We start from the raw sequence: 26,840 nt of genomic DNA on the forward strand, positions 1-26,840 counted from the left end.
TAGATCACACCTCGGGTCACAAATCAAGCCTCAGTAAATTTAAGAAAACTGAAATCATATCAAGCATCTTTTCTGACCACAACGCTATGAGATTAGAAATGAATTACAGGGAAAAAAACGTGAAAAGCACAAACACATGGAGGCTAAACAATACGTTACTAAATAACCAAGAGATCACTGAAGAAATCAAAGAGGAAATCAAAGAATACCTAGAGACAAATGACAATGAAAACACGACGATCCAAAACCTATGGGATGCAGCAAAAGCAGTTCTAAGAGGGAAGTTTATAGCTATACAAGCCTACCTAAAGAAACAAGAAAAAACTCAAGTAAACAATCTAACCTTACACCTAAAGGAACTAGAGAAAGAAGAACAAATAAAACCCAAAGTTAGCAGAAGGAAAGAAATCATAAAGATCAGAGCGGAAATAAATGAAATAGAAACAAAGAAAACAATAGCAAAGATCAATAAAACTAAAAGCTGGTTCTTTGAGAAGATAAACAAAATTGATAAGCCATTAGCCAAACTCATCAAGAAAAAGACGGAGAGGACTCAAATCAATAAAATTAGAAATGAAAAAGGAGAAGTTACAACAGACACCGCAGAAATACAAAGCATCCTAAGAGACTACTACAAGCAACTCTATGCCAATAAAATGGACAACCTGGAAGAAATGGACAAATTCTTAGAAAGGTATAACCTTCCAAGACTGAACCAGGAAGAAACAGAAAATATGAACAGACCAATCACAAGTAATGAAATTGAAACTGTGATTAAAAATCTTCCAACAAACAAAAGTCCAGGACCAGATGGCTTCACAGGTGAATTCTATCAAACATTTAGAGAAGAGCTAACACCCATCCTTCTCAAGCTCTTCCAAAAAACTGCAGAAGAAGGAACACTCCCAAACTCATTCTATGAGGCCACCATCACCCTGATACCAAAACCAGACAAAGATACTACAAAAAAAGAAAATTACAGACCAATATCACTGATGAATATAGATGCAAAAATCCTCAACAAAATACTAGCAAACAGAATCCAACAACACATTAAAAGGATCATACACCACGATCAAGTGGGATTTATCCCAGGGATGCAAGGATTCTTCAATATATGCAAATCAATCAATGTGATACACCATATTAACAAATTGAAGAATAAAAACCATATGATCATCTCAATAGATGCAGAAAAAGCTTTTGACAATATTCAACACGCATTTATGATAAAAACTCTCCAGAGAGTGGGCATAGAGGGAACCTACCTCAACATAATAAAGGCCATATACAACAAACCCACAGCAAACATCATTCTCAATGGTGAAAAACTGAAAGCATTTCCTCTAGGATCAGGAACGAGACAAGGATGTCCACACTCACCACTATTATTCAACATAGTTTTGGAAGTCCTAGCCACGGCAATCAGAGAAGAAAAAGAAATAAAAGGAATACAAATTGGAAAAGAGGAAGTAAAACTGTCACTGTTTGCAGATGACATGATACTATACATAGAGAATCCTAAAAATGCCACCAGAAAACTACTAGAGCTAATCAATGAATTTGGTAAAGTTGCAGTATACAAAATTAATGCACAGACATCTCTTGCATTCCTATACACTAATGATGAAAAATCTGAAAGAGAAATTATGGAAACACTCCCGTTTACCATTGCAACAAAAAGAATAAAATACCTAGGAATAAACCTACCTAGGGAGACAAAAGACCTGTATGCAGAAAACCGTAAGACACTGATGAAAGAAATTAACGATGATACAAACAGATGGAGAGATATACCATGTTCTTGGATTGGAAGAATCAATATTGTGAAAATGACTCTACTACCCAAAGCAATCTACAGATTCAATGCAATCCCTATCAAATTACCAATGGCATTTTTTACAGAACTAGAACAAAGCATCTTAAAATTTGTATGGAGACACAAAAGACCCCGAATAGCCAAAGCAGTCTTGAGGGAAAAAAACGGAGCTGGAGGAATCAGACTCCCTGACTTCAGACTATAGTACAAAGCTACAGTAATCAAGACAATATGGTACTGGCACAAAAACAGAAACATAGATCAATGGAACAAGATAGAAAGCCCAGAGATTAACCCACGCACCTATGGTCAACTAATCTATGACAAAGGAGGCAAAGGTATACAATGGAGAAAAGACAGTCTCTTCAATAAGTGGTGCTGGGAAAACTGGACAGCTACATGTAAAAGAATGAAATTAGAATACTCCCTAACACCATACAGAAAAATAAACTCAAAATGGATTCAAGACCTAAATGTAAGACCGGACACCATAAAACTCTTAGAGGAAAACATAGGAAGAACACTCTTTGACATAAATCACAGCAAGATCTTTTTTGATCCACCTCCTAGAGTAATGGAAATAAAAACAAAAATAAACAAATGGGACCTAATGAAACTTCAAAGCTTTTGCACAGCAAAGGAAACCATAAACAAGACAAAAAGGCAACCCTCAGAATGGGAGAAAATATTTGCAAATGAATCAACAGACAAAGGATTAATCTCCAAAATATATAAACAGCTCATTCAGCTCAATATTAAAGAAACAAACAACCCAATCCAAAAATGGGCAGAAGACCTAAATAGACATTTCTCCAAAGAAGACATACAGATGGCCAAGAAGCACATGAAAAGATGCTCAACATCACTAATTATTAGAGAAATGCAAATCAAAACTACAATGAGGTATCACCTCACACCAGTTAGAATGGGCATCATCAGAAAATCTACAAACAACAAATGCTGGAGAGGGTGTGGAGAAAAGGGAACCCTCTTGCACTGTTGGTGGGAATGTAAATTGATACAGCCGCTATGGAGAACAATATGGAGGTCCCTTAAAAAACTAAAAATAGAATTACCGTATGATCCAGCAATCCCACTACTGGGCATATACCCAGAGAAAACCGTAATTCAAAAAGACACATGCACCCCAATGTTCATTGCAGCACTATTTACAATAGCCAGGTTATGGAAGCAACCTAAATGCCCATCGACAGACGAATGGATAAAGAAGTTGTGGTACATATATACAATGGAATATTACTCAGCCATAAAAAGGAACGAAATTGAGTCATTTGTTGAGATGTGGACGGATCTAGAGGCTGTCATACAGAGTGAAGTAAGTCAGAAAGAGAAAAACAAATATCGTATATTAACACATGTATGTATGACCTAGAAAAATGGTACAGATGAACCGGTTTGCAGGGCAGAAGTTGAGACACAGATGTAGAGAACAAATGTATGGACACCAAGGGGGGAAAACTGCAGTGGGGTGGGGATGGTGGTGTGCTGAATTGGGTGATTGGGATTGACATGTATACACTGATGTGTATAAAATTGATGACTGATTAAAAAAAAAAAAAAAGAAAGCAGAATGGTGGTTACCAGAGCCTGGGGGGAAGGGGAATAGGGAGTCACTGTTTAACAGATATACAGTTTCAGTTTGAGAAGATGAAAAAGTTCTGCAGAGGGATGGTTGCACAACAATGCGAATATATTTAATGCCACTGAATTGAACTGAACACTTAAAAATGGTTAAGATGGTAAATTTTATGTTATGTATATTTTATCCCAATAAAACAAATTAAGTGAAAATGAAAAAAAAAGTATATATAGAAGAAAGAGAGAATGATAAAGCAAAAATAGCAAAATCTTAAAAATGAGTGAATCTGGATAAAGGGTATATGGGACTTTACTATTCTTGCAGCATTTCTGAACGTTTGAAATTATTTCTAAATAAAAAGTAAGTAAAAGTAACACAGATTTCAACTTATAAACAGAATTGTTTCTGAAAGCCTCTTCCATACATCTATCTGTCCATCCCTTCAATAAACATTTGTTTACTCTGCAAGGTAGAGGCCCACAAATCCACTAAGCAATGCTCAGACACTAGCTTAGTGCAACTAATTGAGAATCAAAGTTTCTTGCCCTACAAAGTGTTAAAAGATATTTTAAAGCTATCGTAATTAAAAGCATGGTCTTAATGCAGGTATAGATGATTATGTCAATCAGAATATAGAGTCCAGAAACAGACACAGATATAAATGGAAATTTAATATATGACAAAGGGAGCATCCCTAAACAGTAGCAGAAAAATGAACTATTTGGTAAACGCTGATGGAAAATATGACTATTCATATGGAACCACAAAAGACCCTGAATAGCCAAAGCAATCCTGAGAAAGAATAAAGCTGGAGGCCTCACACTTCCTGATTTCAAACTATACTATAAAGATATAGTGATTAAAATAGTATGGCACTTGCATAAAAATAGACACATAAATCAATGGAAAAGAATCGAGAGCCCAGAAGTAAACTCTCACATATATGGCCAACTGATAAATGACAAGAGAGCCAAGAATACTCAATGGGGAAAGGATAGTCTCTTCAATAAATGGTGCTGGGAAAACTGAATAGCCACATGCTGAAGAATGAATTTGGACCTTTACATTACATGATACACAAAAATTAACTTGAAGTGGATTAAAGACAAGCATAAGACCTGAAATTGTAAAACTCCTAGAAAACATAGGGAAACTTGTCTTTGCAATGATTTTTTGGATATGACACCTAAAGCACAAGCAACAAAAGTAAAAATTAATAAGTGGGACTACATCAAACTAAAAATCTTCTGCACAGCAAAAGAAACGATCAACAGAATGAAAAGGCAACCACCTATGGAATGGGAGAAAATATTTGCAAATCATGTATCTGATAAGGGATTAATGTCCAAAATATATAAAGAACTCATACAACTTAATAACAAAACAAACAAAAACAATTTGATTTTAAAAATGGGCAGGGGAACTGAATAGACATTTTCCCAAAGAAGACATACAAATGGTCAACTGGTACATGAAAAGATGCTCAACATCACTAATCATCAGGGAAATGTGATCCTCAGTGAAATAAGTCAGAGAAAGAGAAATACTGTATGATTCCACTTATATGTGGAATCTAAAAAATATGAACTCATAGAAACAGAGAGTAGAATTGTGGTTACGAGGGGCTGGGGTGTGTGTGTGGGAAATGGATAGACGTTGGTCAAAGGGTACAAACTTCCAGCTATGTAAGAGGAATAAGTTCTGGGGATCAGCATGGTGATTTTGTTAATAATACTGTATTATATACTTGAAACTTGCTAAGAGAGTAGATATGAAATGTTCTCACCACAAAAAAGAAATGGTAATTATGTGACCTGGTGGAGGTGTTAGCTAACACTATGGTGTTATACACCTTAAACTTATACAATTTTATATTAATAATGCTGGAAACAAAACAAAACAAACAACAACAGTCTGTGTATAAAGGGTAAAATTTCAAAGGTATTCCCCCCACAATGGGAAAAGACGTGTGCATAACTCCCAAAATAGTAAAGAAAAATCTGAATTTAAAAACACTTAATTGATCAAAAAATAAAGGAGAAAATACTAAAAATTTAGAAAAAAAGGAAACACAAATTAGTATAAATAAATCCCATGTAGATAAGATAAACTCCCCATTTAAGAGGGAGATGGTCTAGGACTTCCCTGGTGGTCCAGTGGTTAAGACTCCGTGCTTTCACTGCAGTGGGCACAGGTTCAATCTCTGTTCAGGGGAACTAAGATCCTGCATGCCAGGCGGCGCAGCCAAAAGAAAGAGAGAGAGAGAGAGAGAGAGAGAGAGAGAGAGAGAGAGAGAGAGAGAGAGAGAGATGGTCTAATGGGATCTCGTCCTTAGCACAGATTCTCCCAGGGTCTCTGCACAGATTTGCTCTGGCCTGGGGCTCTGGGCATTGGCTCCTCCTGATTGGCAGAGTCATCCTTGGGGGGGTTCTCCTCTATTCATATGGCTTTCCTTCCTGGGGCTGCTTGGCAGAGAGTCCCTGGCTCAAGGCTCAGGGATTTGGAGCTGGCTCCAGGTTCTCTGATTATTTCCAAGTTTTAGCAATTATGGATAGAGCTGCTGTATACATTCATGGACAGGTTTTTGTGTGAACCTAAGTTTTTATTTCTCTAGGGTAAATACCCAGGAGTGGGATTGCTGGATCATATGGTAGTTCTATGTTTCATTTTTGAGGAACCTCCATACTGTTTTCCATAATGGCTGTGCCAACTTACATAGCCACCAACAATATACAAGGGTTCCCATTCTGCACATCCTTGCCAACACTTGTTATCTTTTGTGATTTTGATAATAGGCATTCCAACAGGTGTGAGGTGATATTTCATTGTGGTTTTGATTTGCATTTGCCAAACTGTCTTCCAGAGTGACTATACCATTGTACATGCCCACCAGCAATGCATGAGGGTTCCTGTTGCTCTGCACTCTTGTCAGTATATTTAATATTGTCCGTTTTGTTTTATTTTAGCTGTTAAAATAGACATGTAGTGGTATCTCACTATGGTTTTAATATGCATTTCCTTAATGGCCAATGATGTATTTTTTCATATGCTTATGTGCCTTCCATATATCTTCTCTGGTAATGTGTCTGTTCAAATCTTTTGTACATTTTTAGGGATCTGTTTGTTTTCTTACTGCTGAGTCTGAGAGTTTACATATGGATATGTGATTTGCAAATATTTTCTACCAATCTGTGGCTTGTCTTTTCATTCTCTTTAACAATATCCTGTGTAGAGCAAAAGTTTTTCATTTGATGAAATCCAACTTATCAAGTTTTTCCTTCTATTAATTTTGATTTTGGTGTCATTTATCAGAACCGTTTGCCTAACTCCAGGTCATGAAAATTTCCTTCTATGTTTCCTTTGAAACTTTTTGTCGTTTTACATTATACATTTATATTTTTAAATATAAATTTATTTATTTATTTATTTTTGGCTGCGTTGGGTCTTTGTTGCTGTGCACAGGCTTTCTCTAGTTGTGGCGAGCGGGGGCTACTCTTCGTTGCGGTGCATGGGCTTCTCATTGCGGTGGCTTCTCTTGTTGCAGAGCATGGGCTCAAGGTGCATGGGTTTCAGTAGTTGTGGCACGTGGGCTCAGTAGTTGTGGCTCACGGGCTCTAGAGCACAGACTCAGTAGTTGTAGCGCACGGGCTTAGTTGCTCTACAGCATGTGGGATCTTCCCGGACTGGGGCTCAAACCCGTGTCCCCTGCGTTGGCAGGCGGATTCTTAACCACTGCACCACCAGGGAAGCCCTTACATTATACATTTAGATCTATGATCCATTTTAAGTTGATCTTTAAGTGTGAGATTTAGGTTGAGGTTCATCTTTTTGTATATGGGTGACTAATTGTTCCAACACTATTTGTTGAAAAGACTATTCTTTCTCCATTGAATTGCATTTCCATCTTCATCAAAAATCAATTAGTCATATATGTGTGGGTCTATTTCTGCACTATATATTCTATGTCATTCATCTTTGTCAATACAATGCTATCTTGGTTACTGTAGCTTTATAGTAAGTCTTAAAATCAGGTAATATGAGTCCTCCAACTCAATTTTTCTTTTTCAAAATTGTTTTGGCTATTCTAATGCCTTTGGCTTTCCATATAAATTTTATAATATACTTTTCCCTACCAACAAAAAAAATCCTCCTGGGATTTTAATAGGAATTGCATTAAATCTATAGATCAGTTTGGGAATAGCTGACATCTTCACTCTATTGAGTCTTCCAATCCATGAATGTTGCATGTCTCTCCACTTATTTAGGTCTTTTAAAATTCCTTTCATCAGTGTTTTGTCATTTTCAGTGTACAGATCCTGCATGTTTTGTTAGATTTAGGCCTAAGTATTTCATTTTTTGAGCTATTATAAATGGTATTATTTAAGTTTCCAATAGTTGGCTATTGCTACATAGAGATATGACTGACTTTGGTATGTCAACTTTGTATTCTGCAATCAGACTAAACTCACTTATTAGTTCTAGGAGCTTTTTTGTGGTGATCTTGAGATTTTCTATGTAGATAATCATGTCATATTCAGTTTTATTTCTTTACTTCCAATCTGCATGCTTTTAAATCTTTCTAGTTTCCTTCCCCAATTTACCTGCTGCCAACTGCTTTTCAGGGTTCTCAGATAGCTGCTCCATGCATTTTGTATGGAACAATCCTTAACTATCATTCAGTAGGATAGACAGGGTGATTCCATCTTAAATAGAGCCAGAACTGCAAAAGCATATATTTTTAATTTTAACGGTTTCAATCAGATTGGTTTCAAAAAGACTGTGCTAGTTATGCACTAGCATTGTATGCTAATACTCTTTTACTCACAAGCCCACTAGTAATAATTATATTATAATTTTGCCAGTCTGACAGGTATAAATTGTTATCACAGTGGTATTCTATTTTATATTTCTCTGTAGTGAGATTGAAATTTTTAATCAAATTTTTGACCATTCTGACTTGTGTGTGTATATAAACACATACACATACGTGCTCCCACCCAAATTCATATGTTGAAGGTTCTAACCCCTAGTACCTCAGAATGTGACTGCATTCAGAGATAGGGTCTTTAGACAGGTAATTCTTTAAAATGGGGTCATTAGAGTAGGCCCTAACCCTATATGATTCGTGTCCTTATAAGAGGAAATTTGTACACAGACATGTGCACACACAGAGGAAAGACCACCTATAATCCAAGGAGAGGGACCTCAGAAGAAACCAATCCTGTTGACACCTTGATCTCGGACTTCTGGCCTCTAGAATTGTGAGGAAATAAATGTCTACTGTTGAAGCCACCCAGTCTCTGGGACTTTGTTATGGCAAGCCTAGCAGACTAATACAACATATATGTGTTTATATATTATTATATAATCATAGAAAAATATGTTTTAACATGGGCTACCTGGACACAAAATGATTAGTGGAAAGGTATAATATGGAAGAAGGAGGGAAGATAAGAGGGAAGGGAAAGCCAAATAAATATCAAAAAGATCATGTTGTACACTTTAAATATATACAATTTTTATTTGTCAATTATACCTCAATAAAGCTGCAAAAAAAGATGTTGGGTTTTTTTAAATGTACAATGTCGTGATTAATTTGACTGTTAAATTGTTATAGCTGGCAACTTTTTTACATATGTAAAATTGCATTCCCTTTGTATTTCATGTGTAATTTACTGATTGAGCACATTTCATATTAAGGATGGCTTATGTATGTTTGGGTAAATGAAAACTGTGTGTCTGATTTATCCTTTAAAAATAAACTTCACTGAATATTTGATGCCTTCTAAAAGAAAATATATGCATTATATGATCATATTTATGCATTTATATAAAATTGCATATGTTCATATGTAATAATTTTTAAGGAAATATGACTCTTATGTGGCATATAAATTAATGCATTAAGTGCACATCAATTTGGTGTCCTCGGTTTCCCTTTATCCATTACCCACTGGACTCAAGTGCTGCTTTACTTACTGTGCATGATGTTGGAGACTTGGAACTCTGGATCCTGGGGCTGCACTCCATCTGCATTGGGGAGGAAGCGCTGAATATTCTCTGTGAGGTACCAGCTTTGATTCTCATCAAATACAGAAAACAGGATGACATTTCTCTTGTCTGACATCATCTATTAATTACATGCAATGAAAGGAAGAAAGAAATGCTACTAGTATTGTCAGGTAGAAATTAGCAGTCTATGATGGAAGTGATGGCATGCATATGATGTATCTACAATCCTCTGGTTCAATGCCATTTCTCCCTAGGGTCACTATTGTGGCATGTCCCAGGGCCTGGGAGCAGTGAGTATATGTTTAGAGCAAATGTGTCCTCAGGGCAAGAGGGTGACTGGACCCATTAAACTTAGTTTCTTCTGGACCCAAGGCTATATGCTGGCTGATTGTTTTGGTAGAGTCTGTAGTCTCGTTCTCTCCATGTTCAGATTAGAGAATTTTCACTCTTTAAAGACCCAAGTGATTATTCAATGTCTTTCTTAAACAATTTAGTCAAATCAAGTAAGGTGAATGCCTTCCCTAAACTTTCATCTAGCAAATGCCCTTCCACAAGACTACCAGTCTATGAAAAATTAAAAATACAAAATAGAAGTAAAATAACAAAGCTAAGATGAACCATAAAATGTTTACTAACACTAACACTTTTCAGTTTTATGTTTACAAAGTTGAAAGTTTTTTGGGGAAGAGCTGTTTGTATATGAACCGAAGTCACGAGTTAGTCACTTGCTAATTGAATCCGCTAAGAGTTAATGTATAAACTTCACTAATATGTATAAAGTTCATTTTGTGTAAACTATTACTACAGAAATGAAAATGCTGAGGGGAGGAGATTGGAGAATATAGGTACATTTCAGTCCTCTTCCAAAAACTGATGGAAAACTATAATTAGGAAAAATTAGGAAAGATACTTGGCCAAACTGATGCCTCTCTGGGTTTGTGTGCCACGTGTTTTACCTGCATTAAAGTTCATAAAATGTTTTCAGACTAGTAGGAATCCTATATATCATAAATAACCAAATGGACATGTAGTCAAGCCTCAGCAATATGGCAATGAGTTATTTTGCAGCCAAGCAATGAGTTTTTGTGAAGAATCAAGCTTTTTAAATTCAGAGTATTTAACTTAATTTTTTCTAAAATGGAAGAAGTGGTCCAAATTCTAACCATATTCTGAAATATTTTACATATTGCCTTGAATTTTGCTCAACAAATATTTACTGAACTCCTACTAAAATACCGCACACTATGCTAGATGCTGCACATGTGTTCCTTTTGAGGTGTCTTTGAATCACCCACAGTGAGACGTCCAGGGGAGACGTCTAAGCTACCATATACATTTGTGGGTCATCTAAAAATAGGTGGTAACTGATCATGTAAAAATGGGCAAGATCACTTACAGAGAGAGGAATTTTAGACTGAGAATGAGTATTATAGAAATAATCTAGGGCCCAGGCTCTCCTATCCATCCAGCAGGCAAGTTTATTATACCAAAGTCAAATTCAATAAAAGCAGTGAGAAACCCAGATCATTTCTTTTTTTGCTCAACATTGCAGACTACTATATTTTCTGCAGGCTATAGGTGGATGTCCACTGAGAGAATATAGGAAATACTATCTGGAAGTTCATGTGCATCATCATTCCATTTTAGCTTCAGACCCAGCACTTGGAAAGAGATGAACTCACCTGGTTTCCTCTTTGATCTACAGATTCTTTGTAGCAGATGAGGAGAGGGCCAATGAGTCCTGAAGCTAGATCTCTCTCTAGATTAACGAAGCTTGAGTAATATCGGGTCAGGCACCGAGGATCTGATTTAGTCGGCCCATCTTCTACGGTCACTGTCCATTTATACTTGAATATCTCTCCTGGCACAATTGGCATATCTTTCAAATGCTTCACACCTACCCACACCCAAACCCCAAAATAGCTTGATTAGAAGTATAACAAGGCATATATTGGTAATCATGCCATTATTACAATGGCTCTACAAACTTATATGTACATATAAAGTTTCTCAATAAGTGAAAACTAAATTTGCACCTCTTATAAGTTTAAGATTCACACAACTTTTTACAATAAAAATAGGTTCAGGAGATTTCTGCTACCATGTTAGTTTGAGTTGAAATGAGCAGGTCTACCCACTAATAGAAATAATAGATAATAATATTTTTAAACATTTAAAATAGATAACTGAAAATGTATAAAGAAGAAAAAAAACTCGAGTGCCAAAAAAAAAGACACAACAAAGCCAGAGTGGCCTGAATAGACGCTGAAAGACTGCACACTGAAGTTTTAACTCACATGTGGTATCAAGACTTGTGGTATCTGGCCTCTGTGAGGAATGGAAGCAAGAATTAAAATCTGCCCTTGGGCTAAAGGGTCCTCAGGACAAGAACTGTCTGATTTTAGTAATTAAAACTCACTTTTGCGTATGTTTAATACCTAAAGATCCAGTCTATATCCATTCCCTAACCATAGGTTAGGGTTAACATAATAGGGAGTGAGGGTAGATGGGTATTAGAGGAAAGGGCAAATAGATTTTTGCTTAATAGGTCCTGCTGTGTGAGTACTCTCTCTCTGACAACACTATTTGGTCACCAATGCTTTCTGTGCGGCAGGTGCTGAGATGCTGGTCTTTTCTTAGGGTACATGTATGGTTTCCTTGGGGTAACCATCGGGACCTCAGCACCGTATACATGAGAGATGCTTACTTCAGTTATCCTTCTGCAGCCCTCCTCCCTCCCCAGCTCTTCTTACGTCTAGTGATATATGCAAGAGCCTATTATTTCTGGCATCCCTCACCCTGTCAGGCTGCCTTCTTAGGCAGGGTATCTTCAAAAGACAGCAAGCCAGCTACTCGCAACAGTATCTACTTTTTACAGAGAAAACTCATGCATCCTAGCCAGGTCAAACAGCACAAGGGCAGACTGCTCCACTCTTACCCTCTCTTCTTTTTTTTTTTTTTTACATTTATATTAACATATTTCCATACATATTTCCATACAAATACAAATATAAGATTTTTAGAATTACCCTCTCTTCTTATCTGCTAATTATGAGCAGTAAAGCCTTCAGAGTTCTCCACATAAAAAGCAAGTTACCAGGAATTGTATTTGCGTATGCCCCCAAATTTCAGGGTACACATTCAATATCGCCCCAGAATTGTTACATTGCCCTTCTCCCATAAAGGAATTGCAAATCAATTTAGCATTAGAATTTTCACCAGCAACAATGAGTATTAGAAAACAGTGGATTGAAAATTATTTATAACCAGCCTATCCGTGGGAGGCATGCAGTCTTAGCCGGAGGTAACTCCTGGTGGAGACAGTATGTCTCTCGCAAAAAGCAAAGTCACTCAAGGGCTTTGCCCCCTTGCCTTGGAATGCACTCTTTTTCCCAGGCCTGAGGAATGTAAAAGAGATTAGCAAAGCTATCTCAGGCCAGGAGACCTCAGGGAACTGAGAGTCCTGGTTGTTCCTTAAGGCTGGGGGCTGTGTGTGAGCCTGGTTAAGGGAAGATAATATTCAAGGATGGTCGTTGTAAACTTGTTGACATCCGTGGTAGTGACTGAACTGAGACGATAAGCAATTCCATGGGATTATTGTCTAATAATGAGTTCCTCTTCTGTCTATATAAGATTCAGTAGATTCTAAATAAAGTGCCTTGCAACCATCAGTTGTCTTGGTCCTTCTGACCCCATACTCACGGGGCTATTCAGTCCCTTACCCCTCTCCGTCGGGACCTGGAAGACCCTCTGTGGTGGCTGGACCATCGCACCTATCTATACATCATATCATACTGAAGGACTCAAAGTTTCCCTCTATATACTAAATGTATTCAGAAGAAATACTTCCAGAAAAACAAAAGAAATCAAAAACCAGAAATGTACAAGATAGGAGCGGTAATGGCACTAGCCTACAAGTCCAAATAAAAAAAAAATCCAAAGACGGCAGCTTTGTAGCAGGCCTAGAAAGCATATAATCCAAATTAGAATAGTAAGCTGGTGAACTACAAGAACATCTTTAGAAGAAAAAAGGATCAGATACCAATAAACAGCATGATTAAGAAGCTGGAAGAACTAAGGGATATGGTGAAAAGGCATACATTTCTTCTCCTGATAAAAGAAAAGAAAGTCGGGGCTTCCCTGGTGGCGCAGTGGTTAGGAGTCCACCCGCCAATGCGGGGACACAGGTTCGAGCCCTGGTCCGGGAAGATCCCACATGCTGCAGAGCAGCTAAGCCCGTGCGCCGCAGCTGCTGGGCCTGCACTCTAGAGCCCACAAGCCACAACTACTGAGCCTGCGAGCCGCAACTACTGAGTCCACGAGCCACAACTACTGAAGCCTGTGCACATAGAGCCCGTGCTCCGCAACAAGAGAAGCCACCGCAATGAGAAGCCCGCGCACCACAACGAGAAGTAGCCCCCGCTCGCCGCAACTAGAGGGGGCCCGCGTGCAGCAACAAAGACCCAACGCAGCCAAAAATAAATAAATTTATTTTTTAAAAAAACAAAACACTGCAACAAAATATTTTTTTAAAAAGTCTTTTTTCAGGAATACAAACACAAAAATTACAAGATCAGCATGGTCTTAATATAAAGCAAACTAAAATTTACCATGATTTTGAACTACTGGTAGAGAATAAAGAAGGATAATCCATTTGACCTTAACAGTAAAATCACTGGAACTGTAGACAAAAGAATAATCATAGCATATCACCTAGTTCTGCAGTAAACTCATATACTTATAATAAGAAACACATACTAAAATAATATAAATGCTAGTTTTTTGACTTTTAAAGTTTAGAATAAATATATAGAAAAAGCAAGGAGTTATTTGAAATTACAGTGCAAAATGTAAATGTTATCAACTTTAGTTTTATAAAAGTAAAGGTATAGCTGGCAGCAGTGGGGAAATGGAAGAATAGAGGAGAAGAAATGGGAAACTGTTGTTAGTACCTTAATGTATATAAAACGTAGGTATTTAGCATGTTTTTTAAATTCTAATGATAGCCAGTTGAGGAACTAAAAGCACTGATAAAAGTCTAAAACAACTGGAATGGGAAGAAGCACAATGCTAAATCCTCATTTAACACAAAATAAATATATAATGTCTAAAGCTGAAAAACAAAGGAGTAGCATATAAATGATTTTTTAGAGCTATAGAGATAACTACCAAAAATCTAAAACAGAAATGCTTAAAAATGGATGCCTCTAGGGAGTGGAACTTACAGCCTTTCAATATTTTAAGCATGTATTATTTTGATAAAATAAATATTCATCCCCAAGTAAAATTAAAGCAACAATGAAATACCACTTTTCACCCACCAGATTAGCAGGATTTTAAAAGGCTATTATCTTCTAGCTATCAAGGATGTGGGAAATTATATTTTCATACATGACTAGTAGAAGTGCAACTTATTACTTCATCTGGGGACAAAGGCCTGGCTATTAAAAACAAAAATACAAATATTGTGACTCACAGGAAGATCAGTGAACCCCAAGTAGGATAAATATGAAGAAAATCAGAGCCAGAGAAAAATGACATACAGGGGAAGAATGACTGAATAGAATTTAGCTATTATAAAGGCAAGAAGATAGTAAAACAATATTCTGAATGTGCTAAAAGGAAAAAGAAACCCTCTCAACCCAGAATTCTATGTCCAGCAAAATTATCCTTCAAAAGTGAAGGCAAAATAAAGACATATTTTCAAATAAAATAAAACTTAAGAGAATAAGGATGGTGGGGTGATAAATGTGCATGATTTTAGTTGTTATTGAGGCTGTGCCCTCATCTGTATCTACAGTTAAGGAAGACCTATAAAATTGAGGTAACACTTACCTTTTGGAAATCTCCCTGTGTGCAAAGGACTGACATCAGTGATTCCATGAGGGTAGATGTTATATGGTCGGCTTGCTTTATTCTTAAATATAATCTGAAAGTATAAATGAGATATAAGATCAGGTACAAGACAATTAGGATCAACAAGAAAAGTGTGGCCTACCTCCAGAAAACAAAAGCTGCCTTGTATCAACAGTATAGGGCTTTGAGCCTAGATAAAGCTCAAAATGTTTGTTCTTTTCATAAAATTGCTCAGACAGCTACTTAGGTTTCTCACTAAAGGTTCCTTTCCATTTATTTAAAATTATTTTAATCACTTCAGGAAGAATTCCTTGCACCTTCTGACATTAGTAATTGAAATTTGGATGTCTGCTGAGGACACTGCTTCCCCTCAGCCTTTCCCACCATTTGGGCCCTGAATTCCCCAATAGTGGAAGGGAAAACAGTGGTTCAAGTGATAAAATCTTCACTGGATGAGCAGGGATGACCAGGAGGACAGTTGATTACAGCATTAAGCAAGGGTGGCAGTTGGAATTGTCTGATTGCACGAGCTTTAAAAGAGAGGAAGGATAGAAGAGTGATAACATGGAAGCAGCATTAAGAACCCTGAACATATCAACTGGGCTCTATGTCTGAGGTTCTATGATATGAGGATAAAAAACCAACTTCTACTTGCAGCCTTTTTAAAAAAAATTTATTTATTTAATTTATTTATTTTTGGCTGCGTTGGGTCTTTGTTGCTGTGTGCAGGCTTTCTCTAGGTGCGGCGAGCGGGGGCTACTCTTCATCGTGGTGTGCGGGCTCCTCATTGCAGTGGCTTCTCTTGTTGCGGAGCACAGGCTCTAGGCGCGCAGGCTTCAGTAGTTGTGGCACCCGGGCTCAGTAGTTGTGGCTCACGGGCACCGCAGGCTCAGTGGTTGTGGCACACGGGCTTAGTTTCTCCGCGGCATGTGGGATCTTCCTGGACCAGGGCTCGAACCCGTGTCCCCTGCACTGGCAGGTGGATTCTTAACCACTGCACCACCAGGGAAGCCCTCTACTTGCAGTCTTGTCTTAAACCCACTTATTTGGTAAAACCCACTAACAGCCTATTCCTTGCCTGCACCTAAGCAGCAGTATGATGTAGGAGAAAAATCACACAGCTCTGCTTCTTTAAATTGTTGACCAAAAATCTCAAACAGACACTCAAGCTACCTAGCTATCCTATTACGTTTTTCCTAGAAATTCACCTTCCCACTTAGTCAGCTAATATTTGCTTCCTGATCCTCACTCTCAGGTGCTTATTTTTTCCCTGAGAAGGGAGAAGCATTCAGAAAAGAAATTCCTCATCTTCCCACCATCAAATCTACCAACCTATATGCATATATGGCCATATTCTCTCCTGTTAAAATCAGCTCCTATCTAATCCAACATCTCCTCTTTTGTACTACTACATAATAAAGTTCCATTTAAAAAAGTTCCTTTTAGAAGAGAAGAGAGAACCCAGAATTAGACCCACACAAATATAGTCAACTGGTATTTGACGAAGAAGCAAAAGCAATAAAATGGAGCAAAAATACTCTTCTCAACAAATGGTGCTGGGACAACTAGACATCCACATGCAGAAAGAAGAAGAGGAAGGAGAAGAAGGAGAAGGAGAAGGACAGGGAGAGGGAGAGGGAGTGGGAGAGGAAGGAGGAGGAGGAGGAGGAGGGAGAAGAATCTAGATGCAGACCTTACACCTTTCACAAAAATTAACGCAAAATGGATTATAGACCTACAAAATTGATTTGGAATTCTTCTGTGAGATTTGCCTCTACTCTTCCATTTATTTGTTTATTCAATCATTTATTTATAGCAGTATATACTCATGGATATTTATTTTATACTTTAAGGTTTACTCCAATATTACTTTATTTTATTGCTCATATTCTTCCACCTTGGCCGTTAGAAGCTCCTGTATTTCTTTAACATTGTCCCATCCTTTTATTTTTTGAGCACTTTCTTACTTTCTGGAACCACAAGATTCTCCAGGCTCATCTTATGTTTTCCCTGGCCCAGCCCTAGAATCATCCATTCTCCAGATGGCCTTGGTTCCTTTCATCAGAGAATGGTATTAGAAACCAAGATCTGGGTGTGCTCATTGCTACTGGGATGTCATTGCTTCTAGATCCTCTCAGTGGACAGCACTAGGAAATATACTAACCTAAACATACACACACATATGTAATTATTTCTGTATGCATCCATCTATCTATATTAGGCAAACATGAACTCATAGTAATGTCTCCAAGTCTAATCCAGTATCACATGATTTATTCTAGCCTTTCCTTTTTGTTTATTTATAATTACCCTCTTCAACAATGACAAATATAGCTCCCACTATGTCATTCATTTACTTAATCTTCAAATAATAACAGTTTTGTTTATTCATTTCCAATCTTAAAACTCTTTTTCTCCTAAGAATACTGGCTAGGATTTCTAGTAAAATATTAAATACAGGTGGTGATACTTGTTAACTGTTTCTTGTCCTGATCTGATCTTAAACAGGACTTCTGAGTTTCACCACCAAGTACGATTGGTGCCTATAGATTTTTTTTTTTTTGGTGCCTATAGATTTTCTTCAGATCTTTATCAGGATAAGGATGTCCTTTGTGATCCCAATTTCCTATGACTTTTTATTATGGATGGATGTTGAATTTTGATAAATATTTGTATGAAACTATTGAGATTTTCAAATTATATTTTACCCTTTTATGTGTTAATATGGTGGATTACCATATTTGATTTTCTAATGTTAAATTCATCTAGTACTCCTTGGATAAATCAACCAGCTCATAATGTATTATCTTTTAAATATATTGCTCCATTGGGTTTATTAATTTTTGTTTAGGATTTTTTGAATCCATGTTTATAATGCAATTGGTCTGTAATTTTAATTTTCCTTTCTCATACTGTCCTGGTCAGGTTTACAACTAAGGTTATGCTAGCCTAATAAAGAACTGGTGGGTCTTTACTTTTTTCTTATACTCTACATTTAAAATTTTAATATAAAATTATATATTCCTTGAATATTGGTATAAATCACCAATAAAATGGTAATTCTTGCTAGGTTGATAGTGATTTTCTTTCAACACATTAAAGACATGATTTCATTGTCTTCTGGCTTCCTCTGTTGCTTTTGAGAAGTAAGCTGTCAATTTATGTGGCAGTTTTAAAACATGGTTCCCAAATTCTTTGACACTCCTCCCAACAAGAGGTAGGCCAAAGTTTCCCTCTCCTTGATTCTGGGTGGGCTTTGACTGCTTTTACTCAGATTATGCCATGAAATGCTGTGTGACTTCTGATGCTGGGTCATTAAAGGTGAGGCACTTTCTGACTGGTTTAGTGGAACACACACAGTTGGAGTCCTGAGCTGCTAATATGCTTTCTGCTCTATAAATTGGCCTTTTTTAGATATTTCACAAAATTAAATCATGTAATATGTCTTTTTTGCTTGGCTTCTTTAACTTATCATAATGTTTTGAGTTTTATCCATGTTGTATCATGTATGAGTAGTTCATTTCTTTTAATTGCTGACTAGTGTTCCAATTATATGGGTACACTACATTTTGTTTATTCATTCACCGATTGGTGAACATTTGAATGGCTTCCAATTTGGGGCTATTATGAATAGTGCTGCTATGAACATTCACATACAAGTCTTTGTGTGGACCTATGTTTTCCCTTCTCTTGAGTATATGCCTAGAAGGAATTGCTGGATCACATGGTAACTCCATTTTTAACATTCTGAGGAACGGACGAACTGTTTTCCAAACTGCATCCTCACCAACGCTTGTTATTATCTGCCTTGTTGATTATAGCTATTTTAGTGGGTGTGAAATGGTACCTCATTGCGATTTTGATTTGCATTTCCCCAATAGCTAATAATGTTCTCAGCATCTTTTCATGTGCTTATTGGTCACTCCTTTATATATCATCCCTGGAGAAATGTCTATACAAATCCTTTGCTTATTTTTCAGTTAGATTATTTGCCTTTTTAATTTTTTAATTTATTTTTTAAACATTTATTTATTTATTTGTTTGTTTTGGCTGTGCCAGGTCTTAGTTGCGGTACGTGGGATATTCATTGTGGCATGCGGGATCTTTAGTTGTGGCATGCATGCGGGATCTACTTCCCAGACCAGGGTTCGAACCCAGGCCCCCTGCATTGGGAGCATGGAGTCTTACCCACTGGACCACCAGGGAAGTCCCTATTTGCCTTTTTATTATTGAGTTGTAAGAGTCCTTTATAAATTCTGGATACTATTCCCTTATCAGATATATGCTTTGCAATTATTTTCTCCCATTCCATGGGTTGTCTTTTCACTTTCTGGTTGGTATCTTTTGAGGCACAAAAGGTTTTTTTTTGTTTTTTTAATTTTTTTTTTTTTACTTTATTTATTTATTTTATTTATTTATTTATGACTGTGTTGGGTCTCTTAGTTTTCGTGTGAGGGCTTTCTCTAGTTGCGGCAAGTGGGGGCCACTCTTCATCGCGGTGCGGGGGCCGCTCTTCATCGCGGTGCGCGGGCCTTTCACTATCGCGGCCCCTCCCGTTGCGGGGCACAGGCTCCAGACGTGCAGGCTCAGTAGTTGTGGCTCACGGGCCCAGTTGCTCCGTGGCATGTGGGATCTTCCCAGACCAGGGCTCGAACCCGTGTCCCCTGCATTAGCAGGCAGATTCTCAACCACTGCGCCACCAGGGAAGCCCACAAAAGTTTTTAATTGTGATGAAGTCCAATCTATTTTATCTTTTGTTGCTTGTTGCTTTTGATGTCATATCTAAGAAACCACTGTATAATCCAAGGTCACAAAGATTTACTCCTGTATATTCTTCTAAGGGTTTTAGTTTTAGCTCTCACATTTATATCTTTGATCCACCTTCAATTTGTGTATGGTATGGAAGTGGTCAAACTTCTTTGTTTTTCATGTGGGTATCCAGTTGTCCCAGTACTATTTGTTAAAAATACTATTCTTTCCCCATTGATTGGTCTTAGGACATTTGTGAAAAGTCAAGTGTTCACCTCCTACACTGCTGGTGGGAATATAAATTGTTGCAGCCACTGTGGAAAACAGTATGGAGGTTCCTTTAAAAAAACTAAAAATAGAGCTACCATATGATCTAGCAATCCCACTCCTAGGCATATATCCAGAAAAGATGAAAGCTCTAATTCTAAAAGATACATGCACCCCTATGTTCATAGTAGCACTATTTACAATAGCCAAGACATGGAAGCAACCTAAATGTCCATCTACAGATGAATGGATAAAGAAGACATGGTATATATATACAATGGAATACTACTCAGCCATAAAAAAGAGTAAAACAATGCCATTTGCAGCAACATGGATGGACCTAGAAATTATCATACTAAGTGAAGTCAGTCAAAGAGAGACTAATTTCATATGATATCACTTATATGTGGAATCTAAAAAAATGATACAAATGAACTTATTTACAAAACAGAAACAGACACACAAACATAGAAAACGAACCTATAGTTACCAAAGGGGAAAGGGGGGGGTGTCAAATTAGGAGTATGGGATTAACAGATACAAACTACTATACATAAAATAGATAAGCAACAAGGATATACTGTATAGCACAGGGAATTATACCCAATATTTATAATAACCTATAATGGAGTATAATCTGCAAAAATACAGAATCACCATGCTGTACACTTGAAATTAACACAATCCTGTAAATCAACTATACTTCAATTAAAAAAATAAGTCAAGTGTTCATAGATATGTAGGTTTATTTCTGGACTCTCAATTGTTTTCCATTGATCTATATATCTATCCTTATGCCAGTACCACACTGTCATGATTACTGTAGTTTGTGGTAAGTTTTGAAATTGATGTGTGAGTCCTCAAACTTTGTTTTTTTTTTTTCCCAAGATTCATTTGTCAATTAAGGGTCCTATGCAATTCCATCTGTATCTTAGGATCAGCTTGTTAATTTCTGCAAAAAAGGCAGTTGGGATTTTGATAGGGATTCAATTTGGATCTATAGACAAATTTGGAAGAGTCTTAACAGTAAGTGACTCTTCCAATCCATAAATATCATATGTTTTTCCATTTATTTAGATATTTAAAAAATTATCTCAGTAACAATTAGTTGTTTTCACTGTACAAGTGTTGCACCTTTTTTGTTAAATTTTTCCCAAGTTATTTCATTCTTTTTTATGTTATCATGAATAAAACTGTTTTCTTAATTTCATTTGCAGATTTTTCATTGAAGTGTATAGAAATACAACTTATTTTTTAGTATTGATCTTGAATCATACAAACTTGTTGTACTTGTTTATTAGTTCTAATAGCTTTTTAGTAGATGCCTTAGGATTTTCTGCAGAAAAGATCATATCATCAGCAAATAAAGACAGTATTATTTCTTTCTTGCCAATCCAAATGCCTCTAATTCCTTTTTTTTTTTTTTTGCCTTATTGCATTGGCTTCCAGTTCAGTATTAAATAAAAGTAACAAGAGTGGACATCTTTTTTTTTTTTTTTTTTTACTGTATGATCTCACTTATATGTTGAATCTAAAATACAAAACAAACAAAATGAAAACAGACTCACAGATACAGAGAACAAGCCAATGGTTGTCAGAGGGGAGGATGGTGGAAGGGCAAAATAGGTGAAGGGGGTTAAGAGGTACAAACCTCCACTTAAATAAGAAATATGCCATGGAGATGTCATATACAGCCTAAGTAATAATATTGCAATAAACTTGTATGGAGACAGATGGTTACTAGACTTACTGTGGTGAACATTTCATAATGTATGCAAATATCAAGTAACTATGTAGCACAGCTAAAACTAACATAATATTGTATATCAACTATATTGCAATTCAAGAATAAAATAGAAGCCTTTTCTTCTAACTCCAGTATCAGTCTAGAGTCTTGCAGCAGTGGAGGAAGGTTGATCTTGCTGGAGTTTGCTACTTACCAATTTTCTGGTAATTTGATGTTTGTGGTACCCTCCATTTCCTAGTATTGTATGAATCATGTGTAACTTTATTTGTACTCCTTGTACACCTCATGGGTTTTTTTTTTAAGATGTGTGGACAGATTCTGGTTCAGGTAGATGACATAATTCTCTGGACCTTGGCATAACTTATCTGTTATTTCTTATTTTTTTAAGTTATTAATTCATTTATTTTGGGTTGCGTTGGGTCTTCATTGCTGCGCCTGGGCTTTCTCTAGTTGTGGCGAGTGGAGGCTACTCTTCGTTGTGGTGCGTGGGCTTTTCATTGCGGTGGCTTCTCTTGTTGCGGAGCACGGGCTCTAGGCACACGGGCTTCAGTAGTTGCCGTGCATAGGCTCAGTAGTTGTGGTGCACGGGCTTAGTTGCTCTGCGGCATGTGGGATCTTCCTGGACCAGGCTCAAACCCGTGTCCCCTGCATTGGCAGGCAGATTCTTAACCACTGCACCACCAGGGAAGTCCACACTCCTATATTTTCTTATCAAAGTATAATATTTTGCCTTTTACATTTACATCTTTATTCACCTGGAGATTATTTTTGTGTATAATGGCAGGTAATACTTTAATTTTTGTAATTAAAAATTAAATTTTTAATTTAATTTTTTCCTATGTGGAGAGTCAATTGCTCCAGCACCACAAATTTTTCCTATGTGGAGAGTCAATTGCTCCAGCACCACAAATTCACACTTACAAAGGTTCCTCATCTGTTCAATTGTGTTCAAAACCAGCTGAGCCTTTCACAACATCTTTAACCGCATCCAATGAGCTTATCACTCACCATGCCCTTCTACAGCAGCATTATTTTCTTGCCAAACCAGACTACATATTGCATTCGCTCTTCTTGAAATATGTTCTCTCCACAAGTCCTGTTCTCTTTTTTCCTTATTAAATTGTAAACTTATGAAAAAAGACATTGTCCAGTTCGTTTTTGCATCCTCCATACTTGGCATTGATTGAGTTGATTTTCAAACACTCTTCAATTTTATTCTGAATTTGACCCTTATAGGTGGGAACGCCCACCTAGTATAAGCCATACCTTTATATTTAGGTTTTCATGCAGAAGAAAAACGCTTGTCTTTCATCTGCTTTCCCACCAAAATATGCCTAGTGTTTCTAAATCTCTTTTAAAATTGTAAACAGAAACCTCAAAAAACTTCTAATGACTAGGAACCCAAGTCATCCTTTCTGCCCCGTTTGTAGAACAGTCCACGCTTGGGGTCAACAGTGAAGTTAGGAGACACCGTCTGCGGGCCTGGCCTGGCCTTGACCCTTTGCTGCGATGCCAGCAGTAGGCCGACCCAGTTTGGAGCTGGGGCGATGCTTCCGTGGACGTGTTCGCATCCATCATCCTTCCCTCGTCTCGACCCTGAACACAAATAGCAGGATGTGGAAATTACCTCCCAAGTCACTGTCTATCCTTGTATGGAACGCTGGGGTGTCAAACTTGGCTGCCAGCCTTCCTGAAGACAATTTTAGCAGCTCCCGACGATTTTAGGCAGGAGCTGCCGATGGCACAAAGTTCTCAGGCAACTTCTAGAACCTTTCGCCAGCTTCCCCTGCTGCCAGGTCACCATTTCGGTCAGGCAGAGACCCTCCGGTTCCCCTTCGACCGCTGGACTGGGCGTCCCAGTTAGTTCTGGGTGACTTAAGGCCACATCAAGAAAACAACTGAAAGGGCAGATTCGAGGACGTGGAGACCGCCCCGTGCCCACCCGGCACTTTCCTGAGTCTCCGCAGGTGCAGCGGGGTGGACGGGGGGCCGCAGCGTCTGGGCAGCAATGGCGTGATGGGGCGAGTGGGGCCTCTGCGCCCCCGGAGCTGCCACCCCTGCCCCCGCCCCGCCAAGAGTGGACATCTTAACTTGTTCCTAATCTCAGGGGGAAAACATTTAGTCTTTCAGCGTATTATAAGTTTTTCTTAGATGTTCTTCATCAAGTTAAGGAACTTGCATTGTGTTGCTAGTTCACTGAGAGTTTTTTCTATCATGAATGGGTAATGGATTTTGTCAAGCCCTTTTTCTTCACGTATTACATGATCATGTGCTTTTGTCCTTTATTCAAGTAATATGTTGTATTGCATTAATTTTCATATGTTGAACCATCCCTACATTCCTGAGATAAATCTCACGTGATTATAGTGTATGATCTTTTTAAAATGTTGCTAGATTTGGCTTAATAACATGGAGGATTTTTGCATCTATATTCACAAGGAATTTTGAACTATAGTTTTCTTTAAAATTTTTGAGACTTGGTTTGTGGCCTAATGTATAATCTATCCTGGAGAATGTTTCTTTTGTATTTGAGAAGAATATGTATTCTACTGGAGTTGGGTGGCCTGGTCTGTAGATGTCTGTTAGGCCTAGTTGGTTTATAGACAAAATGAGATTAGCCATTTGTTGATAACTGTTGAAGCTGAGTGATGGGTTCAAAGAAGTTTATTTTACTGTTCTCTCCACCTCTGGGTATGTTTGATAATTTCTGTATAAAAAGTAAAAAATAGTCCTCAAATTCTCACATTAACAGAAAAGCCTTATAGGATTCAGCATATATGAGCATAACTTACAAAAATGAAAGAATGAGGTAGAACTATATATATTGATATGAAATGATATCTAAGATATATTGTTAAAATCTACATAGTGCTTCTGTTTTTGTGTGAAATATGTGCACATACACTTGTATATGTATATACTCTTTCTGAAAGGGAATATAAAAAACTGACAGCAATGATAGCTGGTCAGACTATGGGACTGGAAGTCTGGGAGGAAGGAAAGCTTGCTTTTTCTCGCACAATCTTTTTTGCCTTTTGAGTTATTTGTACTGGCTAATTCAAAAATAGGTAAATAAAATTCATGAAGAAAAACTGTACATTAATAGTTAATTAAAATTTTAAAGAAGTAAAATGAAGGTAGACATGCCCTACAAATATCAAAACATATCACAAGGTTGCAGTCATTAAAACAATGTGGTAACAGATCAGTTAAACAGAACAGATTTTATCATTTTAGTATATAATAAAAAAGGCATTTTAAAATTAGTGAAGAAAGGATTGATTGGACCAATTGGCTGTCACTTGGGGAAATCCCTATTTGACACGATGCTCTATACCCAAAAGTGACTTCCAGAGCAATTAAAATGCTTATTATAAAAATAAAACTGTAACTGTAAAAGAATAAAATATAGTAGACCATATTTATAATCTCTTAGAGGTAGTGAAGATGTTCCTAGGCAGAAAACATAAATGAAAAATATCCAGAAAAATATAAATTTAAAGATTGAGGGCTTCCCTGGTGGCGCAGTGGTTGAGAATCTGCCTGCTAATGCAGGGGACACGTGTTCGAGCCCTGGTCTGGGAAGATCCCACATGCCACGGAGCAGCTGGGCCCGTGAGCCACAACTACTGAGCCTGCGCATCTGGAGCCTGTGCCCTGCAACAAGAGAGGCCGCGATAGTGAAAGGCCCACGCACCGCGATGAAGAGCGGTCCCCGCACCGCGATGAAGAGTGGCCCCCGCACCGCGATGAAGAGTGGCCCCCGCTTGCCGCAACGAGAGAAAGCCCTCGCACGAACCGAAGACCCAACACAGCCAAAAATAAATAAATAAATAAATAAAGTAGCTATTAAAAAAAAAATTAAAAAAAAAAGATTGAGAAAAGATCTTGACTACATAAAGACTGAAAATTTTTATAGGACAAAAGACATCACAACGGAGTTAAAGTACAAGTGAGAGACTGAGAAAAATATTTGAAAGATAAATAACAATGTGTTAATATTCATAATGCATAAAACCTTTTACAAACATATAAGCAAAATATAGCCATGTTAAGAACGCTGCCTGCCATATCAGTAAACAAAGGATGTCGCAGCCATCAGTGAGCCCTGAGGTAACTCAGGAGAGGAAACAAAGAATGCCCGGCTGTCTAGCAGTCATCAGACTGCAGCCACACCCAATGGTGCAGCCTAAGGAAACGCAGGATGAGAAAGCACAGGATACTGGCCCCAGGTAGCTGAGGTGCAGTTCAAAGGAATGATTTCAATAAGCCCAGACTCTTGCATCTATCTTCCCATACATAGAAAAGTGCTAAATTCCTTAACTCGGGATATCTGGTTTTCTTTACTTAACAGTAATCTTTTGTTCCTACTACCTGCTGTTTGTTGCAAAACTCCTATATACCCTGGCTCCCCGCTTGCCTCCTTGGAGCAGTTTTCTCAGGGTTACTTGAGATGCTGTCTCCTGGGCTTGAAGTCCTAAGAATGTCCGCTGAATAAAACATAACTCTCAACTTTTAGGTTGTGCATTTTTTTTACGGTTGACATGACCATCTATCTATCTCTAAACTGATTGTGAAAACATAACTCCCTATTTTTTAAAACCACTGTTATTTGAAGCATAAGTATTGTTAATATGCTATATCAAGGGTCAGGAAACATTTTCTGGAAAGGGACAGATAGTAAATGCTCTAGGCTTTGTGAGCTATATCTACTCTCTGTCACATATTCTTCTTATTATTCTTTTCCTTACAAGTCAAATGTAAAATCCTTCTAAAAGTTGTAGAAGGAT

At 37.5% G+C, this 26,840-nt stretch overlaps 1 protein-coding gene and 1 long non-coding RNA gene across 2 annotated transcripts in view; one reads left to right on the forward strand and one right to left on the reverse strand.

Annotated features, from left to right (window-relative positions):
• Positions 1–26,840, reverse strand: part of F8 (coagulation factor VIII) — a 125,611-nt gene that overhangs the window by 66,018 nt on the left and 32,753 nt on the right. Inside the window, exons 10-12 of the mRNA XM_082447897.1 lie at positions 15,267–15,360; positions 11,114–11,328; positions 9,399–9,549 (exon numbers count right to left, since the gene is read on the reverse strand). Of these exons, the coding sequence (XP_082304023.1) occupies positions 9,399–9,549; positions 11,114–11,328; positions 15,267–15,360 (460 nt within the window). The remainder of the gene's footprint in view (positions 1–9,398; positions 9,550–11,113; positions 11,329–15,266; positions 15,361–26,840) is intronic.
• LOC309653311 lies at positions 15,367–25,924 on the forward strand. Its single transcript, XR_014259076.1, has 2 exons — positions 15,367–19,645; positions 20,006–25,924. It is a non-coding gene; the product is annotated as an uncharacterized lncRNA (long non-coding RNA).

This window comes from Balaenoptera physalus, assembly GCF_965194825.1.
Source record: "Balaenoptera physalus genome assembly, chromosome: X".
NCBI classification, from domain to species: domain Eukaryota; kingdom Metazoa; phylum Chordata; class Mammalia; order Artiodactyla; family Balaenopteridae; genus Balaenoptera; species Balaenoptera physalus.